At 38.9% G+C, this 19,437-nt stretch overlaps 3 protein-coding genes across 3 annotated transcripts; 2 read left to right on the top strand and 1 right to left on the bottom strand.

The window, feature by feature from the left end:
- Positions 1–346: 346 nt before the first annotated feature.
- Positions 347–8,566, top strand: LOC108165677 (receptor-type tyrosine-protein kinase FLT3-like). Its single transcript, XM_081601293.1, has 14 exons — positions 347–554; positions 1,192–1,268; positions 1,897–2,048; positions 2,139–2,260; positions 2,391–2,502; positions 2,580–2,722; positions 2,881–3,035; positions 3,161–3,296; positions 3,409–3,577; positions 4,666–4,766; positions 4,841–4,946; positions 5,028–5,236; positions 5,317–5,429; positions 5,511–8,566. The coding sequence occupies exons 1-13, from the start codon at positions 509–511 to the stop codon at positions 5,397–5,399; spliced, it is 1,611 nt and encodes a 536-aa protein (XP_081457419.1). The 5' UTR covers positions 347–508; the 3' UTR covers positions 5,400–5,429; positions 5,511–8,566.
- Positions 8,567–10,433: 1,867 nt separating this feature from the next.
- urad (ureidoimidazoline (2-oxo-4-hydroxy-4-carboxy-5-) decarboxylase) lies at positions 10,434–15,167 on the top strand. The gene is made up of 2 exons (XM_081601941.1): positions 10,434–14,591; positions 14,688–15,167. The coding sequence occupies exons 1-2, from the start codon at positions 14,333–14,335 to the stop codon at positions 15,035–15,037; spliced, it is 609 nt and encodes a 202-aa protein (XP_081458067.1). The 5' UTR covers positions 10,434–14,332; the 3' UTR covers positions 15,038–15,167.
- Positions 15,168–15,329: 162 nt separating this feature from the next.
- Positions 15,330–18,019, bottom strand: pdx1 (pancreatic and duodenal homeobox 1). Its single transcript, XM_008396285.2, has 2 exons — positions 16,958–18,019; positions 15,330–15,899 (listed from the first exon to the last, which is right to left on the bottom strand). Exons 1-2 carry the CDS (start codon positions 17,334–17,336, stop codon positions 15,511–15,513), a joined length of 768 nt encoding a protein of 255 aa, XP_008394507.1. The 5' UTR covers positions 17,337–18,019; the 3' UTR covers positions 15,330–15,510.
- Between the last annotated feature and the right edge of the window lie 1,418 nt (positions 18,020–19,437).

Genomic DNA, 19,437 nt, shown 5'->3' with positions numbered 1-19,437 from the left:
AACACAATATAACTCCAAGTAAATCAAACTTCTGTGAAATCAAACTGTCCACTTAGGAAGCAACACTGATTGACCCGACCCATTTCACAAATCCCAAACATGGTTGTAAATATTCTGCTATTAGAGCAGAATAATTTAGTCCAGGTTTGAAGTGTCTAGGTGTAGTAGTTTTGAAGCTGGAGCCTTTCTAGTGCAATCCAGATGCAAAAAAGTGGTAAAATCAACCTTCATTGAAGTTTGACAAATTAGATAAAAGTTTCACAAATCACAAACATGGTTCTAAATATTCTTCTATTAGAGCAGAATAATCCAGTCCAGGTTGAAGAGTCTAGGTGTTGTAGTTTTAAACTAGAGTCGATTAAAGATGCGAAAGGTAGTGAAAAATTAGGTGGAATCGCCCTTTAGCCATTTTCCGAATCGGAAACCAACTTCAGTTTACTTGCCCACATTCCCTACAGCAGGATACGGGAGCTTCACAGCGCTATCTGATGCAAACTTTGTAAACCAGATGCCAGGAAGTCTCAAAATGCAAAGAAAGAAACTTACAGTTGCAGGTAAGAGGCAGCATTCAAGTTTTTTACTTACACCAAAACGTAAGTAAAAGATTTACTTTTTAATTCCACCCAGTTTCGCAGGGGCGGTCAGACGCCCCAGGCACCCCGTCTTTTTGGTCGGGCTGTATTGAAACGAAATGTTGTTGTGCTTCTGTACAGTAACAATGAAAGCATTCTGATTCCGATAGAGCAAAAACGATTCAATTATTTGGTGAGTGCAATAAAAAGAATAAGAAAGGAACAGCTCAAGATCATTAAAGCTCACGGGGAACATCTTGAAGAGGAAATGCATTTGTTCGAAGTAAATGCGGCATACGTAATACCTGCAGCTGCCGAGCCTTTTTCAGAGTAGCCTGCTGTTTTCCGTTTTTCTGCCTGCTGAGCTACAGAGCAGCGAACATGTCTCTGCATGCTGGGCACACATATTCAGAACTGTCATCTTATTCGTTCCGCCATAACTTTAAAACTTTTTGTGCAACAATCAAAAAATGAGCTGAATTTGTCCGTCTTGAAAGCAAAATATAGCAAATTCACGTAACGTCAGAAAATGCTGTTGAAAATAGTTTTTTTTTTTTTTTTTACTTTTCATTGTAAAATTTCAAACCTAATTTAAGTGTAATTTTTTTTGTCTTTTCAGCTGTTCTCCTGCTGTGTGCTGTTAACGCACTCTGCTCTGATGATGTTGATAATCAGAAATGTGTGTCCAGCTGGGAGGTAAAAGAAAACGCTTTTTAAACTTAAAATATGATGCTGATATCTTCAAAGTGATAGGAATGAAAACATTTTTTTTTCCTCCAGGGATAACAAAATGTATCTTGAAATATTTATTTTTTCAGCACAATAACTAAATGCATATTGTTGTTTTGGTTTTGCTGAGCAAATAACGTAATACAACTTTTGCTATTATTGTCTGATTACAATTATGAGGAGTTTGTACATATTTAGGAAAAGCTATTTAGCTTTAGTTATCATAACCTGGTCTTTCAAAATTATCATTACACAAGCTAAACAGCTTAAAATCAATGTGACACCAAAGACTATATCTTCTGAAAGTTTCTAATTGTCAATGTTTTTTTTGTTTTTTTTTTTAAATTGTTCTAGGCAGGGCCTCATGTTGACTGGGACAATGGGACAATTGGTTTTTCACATAGGGCAATAATAGCTTGATAGTTGATTCTTTCTTAATAAATCAAGTCATCATTTCAAACAGCAAATTTGTTTTTATCCTGGTTATCCTTGTTCATACTTTATCACAATATAAAGCAACACCATTGAAAGAATCACAAGAAGCACAATAATATTCTCTGTCAAGGAGGATTAAATGCTGAGTTTTGCCTTCCAGGCGGATTGCTTTCAGCCAGCTGACCACCTGAATGATCCTGATCCTGTCAGCCTGAAGTTGTCAGCCGGTAAGAAACTCCTCATCTCTCTAGAGGGCCTTCCTGATGATCCTGTCTGCCAGTGGGGGAGAGAACAAGGCCCACTGATGAACATGTGAGTGTATTTTTAGGTCAATGTGCTTGTTGATGGGTTTGCTTCTTTCCTTCATCTGTGTAAATTTGACATTTCCTTAAACCTCTCCAGAAATGGAAGGGTCTCCATGGTTACACCAAGACTTTCAAGGACTGATTCTGGGATGTACAACCTGACCTGTAAAAGTCAAGAGAAGACCATTTTCTCAAAAACTGTTGATCTTCGTGTTGTTGGTGAGTCGCAGTTTCATCATTTCTCATCTTCATTAAGACTCAACTAAACAGAGAAGCATAAAACTACCTTAATACAGATAATTAGTGGATTTAAAATTATGTTAATCAATTTTAATCACACGCTTCCTAGAACGTCCCTCAAAACCAAAGATGTCTCTGGATCGTATGAATGATCAATACACGTCTCCTTATTTTAAATGCATCTCTGAGAGTTCTCCCAGGCCCAGTATTGAATGGTCTCGGTAAGACAACTAGATGCTCTGTTCATACATACATAGTTTTATCATTTCACTCTCTGACTATCAATGTTTCTTCTCAGTCCATTCTCAAGGGGAAGCAGAAAAGATATTGGTGATTGGACAGCAGAGAGCTCAGCCACAACTTCAAACTATGCGGAGAGTGGAGCGATGTGTTGTGCCACCAATGATGAAGGACAAGAATGCACCCAGCTGTATGACTTTGGTAATTACAATAAAAACAGACACACATTAGGAAATGTTTTAACTCAGAGTTAGCCTGACCAGAGAAGAAAAACAGCTCTCATCTCAGGATTATTCTCAAATTAAGTTAGAAAAATATAAATAAACACATTAAATAACTTGAAGTGTTTTATGTTTCAGACTTAAATACTGCTTCAATGAAACCAGACGAGGTTTCTAGTGTGACCATAAGTCCCGGTGAGCCTTTGGTACTTCGCTGCAGAAAAAATTATGATTCTAGTTCTATCTGGGAACATGATGGCAAGGTTTTGGCGGAAACCTGTGCAGGGAATGAGGTACAGTGATGAAAACTGTGATTTTTGTTTTATTGAGACCCAAATACAACCACATTAACCACAGATTTCATCTCATTTCAAAAAAATTGTACTACATGATTATGATTTCAATGTTTTTCTTCCAGATCTGTATTAAAAAGTGCAAATATGTGGAGAGCCACATGCTGTATGCCTTCATTAGATCAGTTTCCTCACAACACAACGGCACATACACCTGCAAAAACTCAGGCGGAAGTAAATCTGTGGATGTTCATGTTATGGGTCAGTATCAGTACTTTACATGAACTATAACTGTTATCTTGTAATAACTACCATTTTATATTTTAATTAATAATATACATCTGTTGAACATTTTCTTTTCTTGTCTCCTCAGCTGAGAGCTTCCTCTCCTCCCAGCTGCCTGATCAGTTTGTGACAACTCAGAATATCTCCTGTTTGGCAGCAAATGTTTCCTACCACCCAGTGCTGCAGCTCTGCTACTGGGAAGATCCTGATGGGAGTTTCACTAAATGCATCAGAGACAAGACAGCAACAAAGCACAGGTAGTTTTATAAAGCAATGCCTCATCATCTCAGAATAATCATTTTTCTAAGATAATTATACTGTAATATGAAGTTTATCATTAAAATATTTCTAAATGTTGTTTTTCTGTTGAGGATTTAACGTACAGTGACATCATAAAAAAATGTTGGACTTTGCCAAGGGCTGTGTTTTTTTTTATTTCAGTCTGAAATGTGCCGTGTAGATTCACATCCAACACCTTTTCTCAGATAAGTCTAAACCAAATGCTTCTGAATTTGGTTTAGACTAAAGTCCACCTGTGTGTAATCTATCATCAGAATAAATTTGTATCTATTTGTTAGAGAACATTAATAAACAAACAGCATCATGAAGACCAAGCAACCCTTTCAACCCCTTGCTTTAAAGTATAAGGCTGTTTAGAAGGTTGTAAAGCCTTTTTTCCCTAAGTGGAATAAACATAACTTATAGTCTGTCGATGCTGTGGTTCTATAAAGTACATAAAATGTACTACAAATCAGATTTTTTTTATTAGTACAAAAATTAGAAAATGAAACGTCCCAACCCGTTCACTTCACAAGTCCTCCTGTGCAGCGTCACACAAAATTCTAATAAATATATTAAAGTATTTATTTAAGTGTGGAGTTGAAGAAGTTCAGTGGATATGAATACTGTTGCAGCAAACCTGTAGCAAGCATGTCTTGAAGGGAAGGATGGGCTTGATGTTAGCGAAAACAGCTCAAAGCAACTGGTAACCATTGGGGTTGAGGGCAGGCAATCTGGACCTATCTTAAAATATGCATTGTGTCGACCCAGAGCTCCTCTGTTTATAAGTGTATTAGACTTTAAAATAAGATGTAAGCAATGTTTTAAAGAAAAGCTGGTCAAAAACCCTCCGCAGTGATTTGAGAAACTTATACAGACATAGTTAAGGCTGCTAAAACTGGTTCTACAAGGATGTACTTTGTTTATTCCACTTTTCACTGTTTATTATCACTGGATGGTAATCAACTTTCGAAACCTCATACTGGTTATGTTGCAAACTCCAAAAGGGAAATTGTTCAGCTTTCCTTTTACCATATTAATCTGTTGGATGTCACTATTTTCTCAGGACTGTGAAGTATTGTGGACCATTAAAGTTTGGAGTGTATAAACTACACCTGGAGGCTGGAGGCAAAACGGAAACAAAGAAAACAAGTGTTTGTGTTGTAGGTAGGTAACTTGTGTGTCATTGTTAAAACGCAAATAAATACAGCATCACCTGTAATTTAAAATTTCCCTTTTAGAGAAACAAGAGCCATCATTTAAGAAAACAGATAATTACTTATTTGTTGAGACTGTGAGTGTCTTGCCTGCTAACTCTACATGGTCAAGTTTATCATCCAGCAACAGGTGAGTAATACGCAGCAGCTCTGGCCATGAGACATCAGTAGGCCTGATTGTTGAAGCTCAGTGATCTTTGTCTGACTGCAGCTCTGAAACAAACCCATCCTGGGAAGTGATTGAGAGTAATAATCACTCAGTTTCTGATGGCTTCTGTAACCAGAAACTCACCAGCAACATGAGCACAATAAATGTAATGGTTCCAACAAAATTTAAGTTTTGCTTGACGGACCAAGCTGGGTCCAGGTGCAGTGAGGAACGTTATGTGCTTCCAACCCCCAAATTCCAAGCCTCCACAGGTAAGACAAGATCATTCACCCTCGACATTCATTCAATAATGTTGCTATAGCTGCCTTCTGCCATGTTTACATATTTTTAGCTCATCAATCTTCTGACGGTCACTTACTAATGCCACTGAGAATCAGCATATCGGCTCTGCTCTTAGCTCTGACAATAATCTAATTTGCGCTCGTGTACTACATCAAGAAAAAGGTATGTGTTGCACATGGCATCAACACAGACACAGGTAAACCCATAGAAGACACCAAATCATGTTTTTTTTTTTTCCAACAGGAACCCCAATATCAGCCTCAGCTTCAGATGGTCCAGATGGTTGAGCCTAACGACAACGACCTGTACGGAGCAGAAAGAAGTTCCTGGAGAAGAAAAATTCCCCAACACTCAAAAAAATGAACTTAGGGGGTTATTATATTAACAAAAGAATATATCCTTTTAACACAATAATTTCATGTTTCAAACGAAAACGTGATAAAATCATGTTTGATAAACAAATCTAATCATGTTGACATAACATGATTCATTATAGTCAGACTCATCTTGTGCAGAAGACGACGAGCGAGATCACGGGAGATCACGCGAGATTATGGGAATTCACATCGGGCCACGCGGGAGAATCTTTTTGCGTGCCCGGGAAAACTCCAGCGGCAGTTATGAGAAGACAAAATTTTCCTGGCAGCGTTGTGCATATACATATCCACAGTGTTATATGTTAGATCACGTTTCTATGTAATTGATGTCCTCAAGTCAGTGGCTAACATGTGTTAACATCACATGAAGTGATCGTTAGCTGGCTATTAATCAGCGTTTCTCTAACATTTGCACCGTTTCCTGCTTGCTCCATGCTTGTGTCAAAATATTGAATTAAGGTGGTCATTGCATTTATAAAAAAAAATAACATGTTTTAACAAAATTATTTTATGTTTCAAAGGCAAATGTGATAAAATCACGTCAAATAAAAATAACATTCAACAACCTCGCGTTAATAAAATCTATTCAAATTGAGACAACTTGATTCAGTCAGACTGATCTCACGCCGAAGAGGGTCTGTCGAAACCAGGAGATCACGCGAGATGACGGAAGATCACGCGAGATAACTGTCTTACACCTGAGAAAACTTCAGTGTTTTTTCAAGAGAAGCCGAAGATTCCTGGTGTGCATCGGCTTAATTTGAAAAAACGTAAGATTCAATCTATTTTCAGCCGTCTAAAACAAAATAAAAAGATGTAAATTAAAATCATCAGACTTTTAAAAAAACATTTTTGCTATGTTTGATCAGGTTTATATGTAATTGTTTACTGACTCAAGTCAGTGGCTAACATGTGCTAACATCACATGAAGTGATGGTTAGCTGGCAATTAATCAGGATTAAAAGTGTTGGTAGTAAAACACTTTTACAACACGAACGGTGATTTTAGAAAGGATTTCAATTTCAGCAAAAATGATTCTGACTATTGGTTGGGGCCTTGGTTATCTGGCCACAAAGGGTCTTGAAAAATTACTTGGAAATAGTATTGCACAAGAAGAAGATGACACCGACACAGAGAGGTCATCTGACGAGAGTTTTGAGAATGGCTTTGATGAAGAATCCGAAGAGTACAAGAGGTGGAAATACTTTGATTTTGAGGAACTTATTCCTCAAGAACTTGAGGAAGAACCGGTTTCTGAAGAGAAAAACAGCATGGACACTACCTCAGAAGTTGCCAGTACCACTTCAGGTGTCTTGACTGATTTGACAGTAATGACTCCTGAATATACTGTTGCTTTGAATAGCAACAGTTTTTTTGATCATGTTTTGGAGCTCCTCTAGGAAACTGACTCTGGGGATAGTGGAAGTCTTGATATTTCCCTGGAACAAAGGGATCTGGCTGTTGACGCGAGCTGTGACAGCAAGCAAAATAATGCAGATCATTTTTCTGGCATGGACGCTGAAGATAACGTTTCAAGGAAGAAAGTCCATTTTGAAAACTCGCATGCTGAGAATGTTGTGGAACATTTGGAAGTCTTTTCTGAGCGTTTTCTTCCAAAAATATGGTCTTCTGAAGAAGAATACGCAGAAGACAACATTGAGTTCTCAGAGAATTTTGACAGGAGGGATTTTTCCAGTCAGTCTCTGAGCATAACTCCTCCGACATATTCGTCCTATTTTCATAAAGTTTCTGTGTGTTCTACTTCAGTAGAAACTTTTTCGGAAGAATGCTCAAAATGTGACGTTCAAACTGAGCCACAACATTGTGACGGCATGACTGGATATTTCTTTCATGGAAGTTCATTCTGACAGCAGAAATGCCAGAAAAGTGAGGTCACAAGTTTCCAAGTGGTTTCGCCAGCTAGGGAATAGGTTGGCTAACCTCCGACCAAGGAGAAAGAACTAACTATTCTCTTTCATGGCGAAGAAAAGTTTGAGAAGCTCATCAATGACCTGATTTCACCTCTAGAAGAGCTTCAAACACATTTCGGAGAAAGTGGATGGAACATGGCCCGCACAGAGTCGTTCCCCAACTCCATTGTCAATGCGGCTTATCGGAGTTATGGCCACAAGGTTTCCAGTGCCTGTTTTGGTGTGCTTCAAGGGTGGACTATGACTATGGACTATGCTGGAGAGTGTCCCTCCTAGAGACTTCTTTGTTCTGCTGGGGGATTTCAACGCTCACACAAGCAATTACAGTGAGACCTGGAGGCTTGTGGTTGAGAGGATTGGCCACCCTGATCTAAACTTGAGTAGTTTACTGTTATTGGACTTTGGGCTCATCATGGATTGTACACCTTGTCCAAGCATAAGTGTTATAAATTCAAGTACTTCAATGACTCAAGTCTATGCTTTTATTTTGAAGTGGTTCCTTTTATTGGAAGGAGGTTTGTTCCATTTATTTCTTCTTGACGTTCAGTTGATCTGTTTGCTGTTTACTGTTGAGACTGGTGCCACAGTCATTGATGATGTAAGTTGTGGTGTTAGTCATGTGTCATGAATGGGTAGATGTTGGTTGTCACTTCTGACAACACTTCTTGGTTACAAGTGTGTTTCTATAGTTTTTGAAAGTCTGTTTTGCTCTTAATGGTTGTGATTTAGTGTTGAAACTATCTTTGTATTTGGCTGTTGGTCTTGAGATTTGGGCAGTTGGAAATAGATTGATTCCTCTGCTATTCTGCATCATTAAAATTTAAACAGTGCATTAGAAAGGGAATTAATGCTGATATTTAAGGTTTATTTGCTCACTGATGTTAATTTTAAATGGTAATTTGAATCTGTATTATTGTATTTTCAGAAACTGCTTCAATTTATTTGCACCGCCCTGTTAGTAATTCTTCAGTAAACCATTTAAACACCCTGATGACCAGCGTGCTTTCTGACCGAAGCCCTATTGATCAGTTAAAAAAATCCAGCAAGAGAGGTCAAAATCCTCAACAATAAGGGTGTCCATATGTGCTTGTAGCACCAGGACACCCTTGTCACATTTCTATGGTAGACTTTGTTGTTTTCCCATCTAATCTGTGGCTCCATGTCTTGGACTGTTGGGTGAAGACAGGGGCAGAGCTGTCCACTGAACGAATGGTCAGTGGAGTGACCGAATGGTTCATTAACAAATACAATACACTTCTAACTGCTGACAAGCGCTCCATTACTAAAGCTTATAAATGATCGATGCAAATCTTCTGTATGCGTTAAATAATATCATATACTCAGGTTAAATAAAATATCATTAAACTCAAAGCAATCAAAAATATTTGTTTTCTGTAACAGGTAATTTCTCCTTTTCAGGGAGCCTAAACTGTTTGAACGGAATGTTTGAAATATACTATGAAAATATTTAATTAGCAGAATCCTGATAATAAATTTTAGTTGTGAACTGAATGGTTAGATTGGCTCTAGACACAAAAGAATTGGTAATTAGTAATCATACTATGGAACTTGATTACGTCAAGAGATTTCTCACGTTAGAGAATGAACCGTTTGATTTTCTTTAGCTGACTAAATTTAACCTTACCAAAGTTTTTCCTTAGAGCAAGCAGGTACTGAGTTTGAAGCGTGGGTCAGATGCATGGACTCAATTTAAATAGGTTAACTTATAAAGCATTATAAATTAATCAAAATTATAATACCAGAGTCTAGCTTTAGCAGATGGCTGAAGGCATCTGACCTGGCTATTTAATTTTTTTATTTATTTTATTTCAGTAATGTTACTATGGAGGTAAATGCGGAGTGGACATTGGATACACACATACTTTGTACCATTCTGTCATGATACAGATTCTTAATTTATTAGTAATAAAAAGTCTTAAATTTGAGTCGGTGAAACCAGAAACCTTTGCTGTCAGAGCTTTAAATGTGCCCGCAATGTCCACATAAATATACCTACTAGCTATGGATTTCTAGTATTTTTTTTCTGGCTGAAACACTCAGTGGATTGTCCATTATTCCTACTACTCCATGAACAGACTTGATCTGTCTTTTTATAAATATTCCTCTGCTCTAAAGATGTCTTCTGTTATTGTACTTGTTTTCCCCCAAATAATTGTAGTTCAGAAACAATTTTGAAGTCCATTGGTTTAATTTTGAAATGTTGAGGGTTTTTTTAATTTTATTTTATGTGCTCATTTTGGCCTACGTTACTATTGCTTTTTACCAGTGGTGGGAAGTAACGAAGTACTTAAGTACTTCGTTACTGTACTTAAGTGCAATTTTTGTCTATCTGCGGAGTTTCTAACTTTTGATGTGATTGTCTAACTGTTTTGGGTCATTTCTGAATAAAGAGTACAATGTTTTATTTGATAGAAATGATTCTGACAATTTTTATATTAACATTGATGAAGACACACTTTTACAGTTTTATTAAAGAACATAATTACATAATTCTATAATTTAGTGTACATTTAACATTTCACGACAAGAAACGAATTATTGTATTTTAATTATTGTATTTATATTTTATACATTGATAAATTACTTTTGATTTATAAATCAGTCATTGTCGAACATTAAACTACATATTTTTCTTACTTTTTCCAGAGAAGAAATATTTATTACAGTATGTCAACTCTGCTAACAGCAAAGAGTGAAAATAATTCTAACAGAGTAAATTATTTTTATTTCATTACATAAGTTGTATTAATACACTAATACTTCAGATTGAGATATTTAAACAAAAAAAAGTGAGAAAGAGAAAGAATAGAACATTTATTTATATTATACTGGGAACACTGGTCACAGGCAGGGCTCAGTCTGCTGGTCACACTGGGAGAACTCCAATGACTTCTGGTTGACAGGCAAAAGCCAAGGATAAAAGAGAAATTATCCAAAAGTGAAATAGAAAATACATAAAGGTTTTCTTCACATTCAGAAAAATACATTTTCAGCATGTTGGGCTCTGACTCGTAGCATCTTTATAACTAAATACCTACATGGTGAAGCTGAGCTGGGAAACAGACTGAAGAACAGCAGCTCCAGCTCTGATCCTGACTGACCTTTCCTCACAAAATCCACTGGTTTTTTAATGAACTTCTCTAACATCGGTTTTTCATCAGCTCTCTCTCATTAGAAAACAGTGGGAAAACGTTAGCTGCTACGTATCAGCGGTTATTTCGGGCCAATTTAGCTACTTAGGAAATATTTCTCGTTTGTTTAGAAGCGAATTTCTGGCTGCAAAGTCAAGTAATTCTTATCTTTCATCCCTACCTGTGAAAGGTAATGCCAATGAATCCAGTTTGTTTCGTAAAACGGTTGAAACAAGTTCACACAGCACAGTACTTAGCTCCGATCGCCCTGCTGCCACATATAGAAGATGGCGGACGCTGTTACGTACGACTCAGCGCTCCATTAGGCGTCTAGGTATAATGTCTATGATTACGTCCAAGTCGCATTGCGCTTTTTTTTCCGTTAAAATATGACGTTCAGGGACTTATGGTGGCGCCGTAAAATCCAAGCAATAACGTGACTTACGTGTCTGTTGTCAGCCTTTGCCTCCTCCTTTACTCGCACGCGGAGCTCCAAGAAATGTGCAGTGGTTTCCTCTGAGCGGGAGAAGATATCCGTCTAATCGTCAGTAATATAATAGCGCTGCATTATATTACAGCACTATTATGTAGCGCTGTAGCAGCTGGCTTTCACAGACGGTGGGGACTTCGTCCAACTTTTAGCGTCACTTCGAAAGAAAGGTAAGCTCCGTGGACGTGATGCTAGCAAAGCTAGCTGTACAAAGACACATGTTGCATCTACAATAATGAAGATGCAGCATCTTGCATCTTCCTTATTGTAGATAAGGAAGATGTTGCATCAGCGCAACAATAATTCATGCGCTGAATTATTGTGTGGAGGTGTTGACTGAGGTGTCGCATATATGGGACAACGCTGTGACCAAAGTCTGCATTATAGTGATATGACATTCAGGAACGATCCGATTCTTCTGGACGGATCTTTACTAAAGTTGACAGGATTGAAGCTTCACTGAGAGCCGTTCTTTGTTCTTGTAATGCTCTGCGTACTGCTATTATTTTATTTCATAAAAAATATATAATTGGCGAATAAATAAAACAAGAACACAAAGCATGCTCATTGCTCTTTGTTTTCGTCACCTGTCATGGTGGCAGACGTTGCAGCAGGAGGGATCAGATGAAAACAGTCACGGTGCTCCTTCTGCTTGGTTACTTCTTGCTTATTGCGCATTGGACAGTGTTCATAGTTGAGCGTTGCTTACCGTTAATTGCTATATTTAATGGTGCAGACAGTTGTGGTTTCTGACATTGGCAATATGGGCAACCGCCCAGGGCGTTGTTTTTTTTAGGGATGGCAGGAGTCCTCTGCGGATTGTATAACAAAGATGAAAGCAAAACAGAATGAAGAAGAGTTTGAATTGATACTGGTTAAATTTATTTAAGCTCTTAAGTATTTAATATCTAGGTGTTTTTATGGGAATGTGGATCTTTCAGATCAATTTGAGAAGCAATTTTGATAGGTAAACTTAATTTTATTGTGTCATGTAGAGCAGGGTGCCGAGATTTGGTCTCGGGTTCGGTGGTCTAACTCTGCTACATGGCTCCTTGGTTCCATGTCCTCCCTTGCCCACTCTTTCAGTTGGATTTCTTTCAAAAAAAAAAAGTGAAGTTCATGCTATGTTAGGACAGGAGACAAGATGTTTCCATTCCTGAAATTATGATGCATAGAATCAAATATCTAAGTTTAAACTATGTTACAGAGAGTAAACACAATAAAAACATGCTTTATCTGTGGCATTGTTCATTAAAATGGCACATTTCTGATGTATTAAAATTAAATGATTGGTACACTTAATGATATTAGCGATTAGGTAATGCATTCAGCAAGTACTTTTACTTTTAATACGTATTTTTAAAAGCCAGTACTTTTTTTTTACTTAAGTAAAATGTTAATGTGGTACTATTACTTGAGTACATTTTTGTCTGTGTATTTGTACTTTTTCTTCAGTAAACTTTTTGAGTACTTTCTCCACCACTGCTTATTACCATGTTCAATTCACCATTGTTCTGCACATGCTTGCATGGGCCCAGTGGTTATATTCATGATGCATTCATGTTTGAAAATGTATCTGATCTCTTTCAGAACATCACCTGTCTGTTATCCACCTGGATGACCACTGGTGAAGGGGGTCATCGGCCATCAAGTTTTACATTTCAGTGGTTTTACATTTCGCTTTGCCAGATCTAAAGCGACTGAATCTAGTGTAAGAGCGCTTATAAAGCTAGGGTTCCTCTAAACTAGCGTTTGGCCAGTCTGTTTTATTTGTCTTTATTTGCTTGGGGATGTGGAACTGTAAGGAGTGTAGTCTCTCTCTGTCTAGTGGACATGAGCTGCTAAAACATTTTAGACTTCAACACCAGCAACGTTACCCCATGCCCACACATAGACTGTCCATGTACTTTTAAGACATGGAATGCTTTGTATATTAATTTCAGTAGAGTCCATCCTAAACAAAGCACTCAGGAGCTACAAGAATTATTAACATACAGTCGTCATTTGTGCACATGTATTGATCTAACTACAGAGACGAACTATTTCTCACACATTAACAGACATTTGAAAAGTAATGAAACAGTCGGTTGTATGGTTTGGGGGCTGTAAAATACAGCACCTTTTCTAAATGGAAAATATTAACACTGGACTCACACTTAACGCAGACAGTTCCATGGTGGACCTTAGTTGTTGGAAGTATTTTACCATGAGTCAGCCAAACAATTTTAACGTTAATTTTTTTTATTTAATGAGATGTGAAATCTCCCTCCCCCCACCCCCCAATATATCCCACCCTAACTCCCATAGGACGTTGATCAAGGTGCACAAATGGCCATAGCCGAGACTCTTTGGAATCATCGTTATTCGACCGGAGGGTGCAGAGCCTAGTGATGCCAATGAGGATGTTGGGATTGTCCTGGAGGGGGTGGAAGTAATGAACAACTTGGGCAATGTGCTGTGTTGAAATCCACATAGATTTCCACATGATTAAATAGCTTTCTTTCAGCATAAAGCATATTTGTTGAGCGAACTTAATTTTCATGAGTTGGATGAACTTAAGTAGTGTGAAGGTACCACTGTAATGTAAGTTGGTTTCAACTAAATTTTCTTTCATCTTAATCAAGTAAAGTCAATTATTTGGTCCTAAACATTGCAAATTAGTTGGGCTGGCTTTATTAAATTACATTGGGTCCAACTAAAGTAAATGAGTTGAATCAACCTTAAAAAATAAGTTGAGCAAAAACATTTGCTTTAAATTGGAGTAACAGAATTACACAGTGCTGAAATAAAGCAAAGTAATCAGGTGGAACATTTTCCATGATTTTTTTTATGTTCATCCAAAGAGTTATTTTTTGAGTAAATAGCGCTGTAGAATTTTAGTTTGCCAAAATAAATAAATAAAAATATAACCTTTTTATTTCTACACCCCAATGATGTGCTGTTTTGTACTAAAATATTGGAATCCCAATAAAATACATTAAGGCTTGTAATTTGATCTTGAGTAGACATTGAAGTTTACAGGTGAATAGTTGTGCAAGGCCCTATCGTAGACGATGTCCTGTTCTTTGCTTTACAGCCGCTAGGTGTCGCCAGACATCAGATGTTTGCCAGTTGAATGTCCAGCAGTGCGTTAACCTGTTTTCAAAAGTGTTGTCCGAAGGTCATTAAACACTACCCGTACAACCAAAAAACTGTTCCCATGGACATATCGGCAGTAAATGCTCTTCCTTATGAAGATTTTGTAAATATTTTCGGTAATGTAGTGGAGAAATGTCCTCTTATAACAGCCGCTGTGTGGACCCGTCGTCCCTTTACGAGCTTAAATGCTTTAGAAGCTGCGATTAATGAATTCATCGATGCTCTCCCAGAGTCAGGTGAGGTTAAAGGATTTTTGCTGTTTCATGCATCTTGCACTTTTATTTATCATATCCATATTGGGAGCAGTATAATGAATGACCAGTTGTGTCCAGGTAAGGAGGGGATCCTCAGGTGTCACCCGGACCTCGCGGGCAAGCATCTCCACAGCGGTGCATTGACCCGGGAGTCCCAGGAAGAGCAGACCCGAGCCGGGATGGACGCGCTGAGCTCGGCGGAGGCCTCGCAGATGGCGCGGCTGAACGAGGAGTACAAGGGGCGTTTCGGCTTCCCGTTTGTCATCTGCGCGCGGATGAATGACAAGGTGGCCATCTTGCGCGAGCTCTCTGAGCGCTGCCAGAACGAGCGCGCGACGGAAAGGGCGCGCGGCATTGGGGAGGTGAAGAAGATCTGCCGCCTGCGTCTCCAAGGTCTCGTGCTCTCTGACGCAACAAACAAGTTATAAAGCCTAGAGCTCTGTTCCAGTGTAACCACATTTAACAGGGAGCTGCAATACTTGTATATGTTTTTATTTCAAAGTTAGCATATACACTTTTAAACAGTGTAATTAATAAACCATGTGATTTAAACTTTTATACACAGGTGGATGCTGATATATGGAACGTACACAATAGTAAAACCTGTTGCCTACTTGTTTTCTGTCCGAAATGTAACTTTGAATTGACTTGTGCATTGATTGATTGATTGATTGATTGATTGATTGATTGATTGATTGATTGATTTCTGCTCCCTGGATGAATGGCGCCCTGGGCGGTGAGCCACATTTCCCATGTAAAAAAAAACAACAAAAAAAACACTGGAATGTATCAGGGGATCTTGACAGGTCCTTTAACTTGCTGTAAGAACAGCTTAATCTTTGTGCAACAAAAACTATATATTTCCTATATAATCCAATTAAAGAGCGAGTGCTCTCCACGTCTATGCTGGTTCTCTGGACCCCGACGCGGACAACGTGTGGCCATGCAGTGGGGAAAGAGGGGGCGTGCTGGTGTGAGGTCCATTCGAGGAAGACACCCCTGCCCCCGCAGTCTCTCCCTGATCCCCAGAGGTGATGGAAGAGTCCTGGTCCGGCTCAGACCCCCGGGCCCTCCTCCGGTCCTCCTCCTTCTTCCACTTCATGCGCCGGTTCTGGAACCAGATTTTGATGTGGCGCTCGGTGAGGCTCAGGGTCAGCGCCAGCTCCACGCGCCGCGGCCTCGAGATGTAGCGGTTGAAGAGGAACTCCTTCTCGAGCTCCAGCAGCTGGGCGCGCGTGTACGCGGTCCGCGTGCGCTTGTTTTCCTCTGCTTCGGTCATCACGTAAGATCCTGGAAAACAAAATCACATTCCGAGTCTTTTATATGATGTAATTCTGTTATTCATTCTTTAAGACACTTTAATAAAAAATTTTTTATTGGGATTGTGGCAAAACTTAGAGCAGAGCCAAATAACTGATGATACCTTCAGAAATAAGTTGGTCGTGCAACAGAAACAATAAATGTATTATTTATGTCCAGGCCAAATAACATCTGATTTATTCAAAACTAGTTCAATTGAAAATGGGAACTATTGTAACATCTTGATAATTTAAGCTTTAATGTTATTTTAGTTCAGTTTATTACTAACCTAAATCAAAGTGATTATTTAATCGTTTAGCAGTTTGTTTTTTCCTCTCTTTTTCTCCTCCTGTCTCTATGTAAAAGGCACTTTTTCTGCTCGTTTTGACTAATAACCAATGAGTCAAAATATATTTTATACACAACCAAATATACTTACCAAAGCAATCAAACGTGCATTTATTTAATCATCTTAAGTATGGATAGTTTGTAAGTTAAATTAAATTAAAAAAAAAAAAACAGTTTCTGCTAATATTGTTAAATTTTTCTAATATATGTATGTTTTATATATATATATATATATATATTTGGAAAGTCATACACATAACTTTACAAATAATTTCAAATCCATGATGGGTGAAAAAAGCGTTTGTGCATTTTTACTTCAATTATTCTGGTCTTTTATTAGGGTGAGAAATCATATCATGTTTTGGCAGCATTTACGTATCAGCCTAAAGATTATACACCACATTAATAATCTAGCCTATATATTTTTTAATGGATATAATTTCCTTATTAAGTTATAAATCTTGCTACAGGTTTAAGTTTCAGAATCTACGCGCTGCAGTATCAAGTTGTGGCGCTAAAGCTAGCGCTGACCTTTTATTCCAAATGCAGTAAAGTCAAGCCCTTTTCTAAGAGATGTCAATAAAGGCCTCAGAAGATCAAATAGAGCTCAGATTTCTTAATTGATTCCGCATTGTGGGTCCTTAAAAAAAAATCATGCACATTTATTTTCCTTCCTCGATTTATGTGCGGGTTTTCTGTACCTGTCCATTGGCCCTTCCAGGTGTGCGAGTGGGATTTGGTGGTCTTCATCCAGGGAAAAGGGAGGTGATATCTGTTCTGCTCTCCTGCCTCTATATAACCCGGAGGCTGGAGTGTTGGCTGCTGCTGGAGGCCCTGCGGGTGGTGGAGCGGTGGCACGCCCGGATCCTCCCGCATGCCGGGCATGGTGAAAGCGGCAGGAGCGATGTCGGGAAGGCTGGCCTGCTCCAGGGTCCCCAGGGACGGCGGCGTGTACACGGAGTGCACCTGCCTGCTCATGTAGAGGCAGGGCGGCGGACTGTAGTCATCTCCCAGGGATCTCTGGTAGGCGCAGGAGTCTTTAAAAACCTGAGAGGGATAGAAGGGCTCTTCCCGATTCATGGCTGGAGAGGACCCGAGGCCGAGTGCCTGCGATCCTGCCTCGGCGTGGACCTTCAGCTCTTACGCACCTGTGGCGCAACTGCAAGGCCCCCGCGGGCTCCGCACAGGTGTGTCCCTCTTGACACCATGTGACCCTGCGGCGCACCAAGCCATTGGTTTCACTGTTTGCACAAAACGGGAGAGCTACACAGCGGCCGGTTTCCAGGAGATTCTGAACAGAGCGCGTAAATCAGTGCCGCTCTGCAAATACAACAACGTTCACCTGCGTCCGCCTGTTTATTTCCCCCCCAGACAAGAGGGCGAGTGAAAATGTAGCATCGGCAATTGTCAGAACAGAAAACCACATTTTTAGGCCTGCATGCGTGCAGTTTAGAAGTGACCGAAATCTTGGGTGCATTGAAGCTCTCTTCCCAGCAAATGAATTTCTTCACTTAAACTGAAAGTCTTTTGGTGCAATTCAGCCAAAAATGGCTGTGATATCTACTGTCCTGGGTAACTAAGCTAACTATAAGGTCATTGAAATTATGTTGGCAAGTTATTTTGTGGAAGGGCTTAGTTCATTTTTCACTAACCGCCATTAACTTTGCAAATTCGTCGTTGTTTCATTTGATTCTTTCTTCATGGCGATCGAGACTAAATGCAAAGTGTAAAAATTGAAGCAGTAAAGTATATAGACAGTAGGTCACCGAGTCTCAAAGCTTTTGCCAATCACTGAAATGTTGCTTCGTTGATTTTATTCTTTAAAAAATATTACAAAGATTCATTATAGATATATATTGTTTGTATCTGGAGAATGTTAAGTTTCTGTGGATATACTTTACGGGAACACCTCAAACATGCTGCTTCCAGATGGCAGCAAAAATAGAAATCAGGCAAGATATTATGGTTGGTACCCATCTAGCATAACTCGTGGATAACGGCCTTACTTTGGGAGAAATGTCTTGGGGGCTGATGGAAATAAAACTGAAATGTCTGAGCATTCGGTAGTTAAAAGAGGACAACTGGAATCTGGAGAACACCATCCCAGCTGCGAAGCACGAGGGAGGTGGCATTATGTTGTGTGTTTTACAAAGAGTACTAATAATCACAAAATGTGATGTATTATGGGTTCAATAACTGAATAGCTGATTTTTCTGCTAGTTTTTGACATAATAAAATGTAAACCAAAGTCAGCTAATAACTAGTTTATTAGTTGGCCACGAGTGAAAACAAAAGCCTCCCTCAACCTTTTAACATAATTGTAGCAAATCACTCAGCATAATAAACAAATACATAAAAATTCAATGAATACTATTGGAAACTATTTTTTTTGACCAGATAATTAATAGAATTCAATTTCTATAACCTTTTGCAGGAAACGTTATTGTTATGAAATGAATTGTATTAATTTATTCGGAAAAGGAGCTGAGGAAGGGAGCTTCTTCAGAGCTCTCTCCTGCATGGGATTAATCCAGATGTCAAACTCTGAAATCAGGGAGATTTTCGGGACGGCAGAGTATCATTAACTCCTGATCTTATGCTGTTTATATCTTGTCCATCCATCTGTCTTTTTATTGTCCCACGGATTTACAGGCATGGAAAGTGGTCACTCTCTGCTATCACAGTTCCCCATCTCACCTCCCTATACTTAAGTCTCATCATCCCTCCTGTCGCCCCCTTGAAATTGCTTGGAAAGTTATCTAAAATGCATTCAAGGCACATCATGCTTCATAAACCACATAGTGGAGTAAAGTGAGTTAACAGTTTCCTTCCTCTTTGCAACAATGATCAAATATAAATACCATTAAGCCATAATGCAGGTGGGTGTTGTGTATAGAACTGGTTTACTTGAACTTTATTGCGCCGCAGAGTGCCCCCATTAAGATACCGTGGAAAGTGCCATAATTGCATTTGAAGATCTCATTGCAAATAGTCCATTGATGCTGCACACACCATCAGAGTCGAAGGAGGTTCATTCAGGAAGGTTCTGCGTGTAAATGAACGCGTCTTATAGTCGCTGCGACGTCGCGGGTTTTGAAGTCCGCCGTTTGCGGAGTCACGCTCCAGACACTCTGCGGTTAATTGAGTTCAGTCGCTCTCTCCAGCTTAATTGGCTTACCGC

This window comes from Poecilia reticulata, chromosome 20 (assembly GCF_904066995.2).
Source record: "Poecilia reticulata chromosome 20, P_reticulata-male-v2, whole genome shotgun sequence".
Lineage (NCBI taxonomy): Eukaryota > Metazoa > Chordata > Actinopteri > Cyprinodontiformes > Poeciliidae > Poecilia > Poecilia reticulata.
This window is presented reverse-complemented; position numbering and strand designations above follow the sequence as displayed.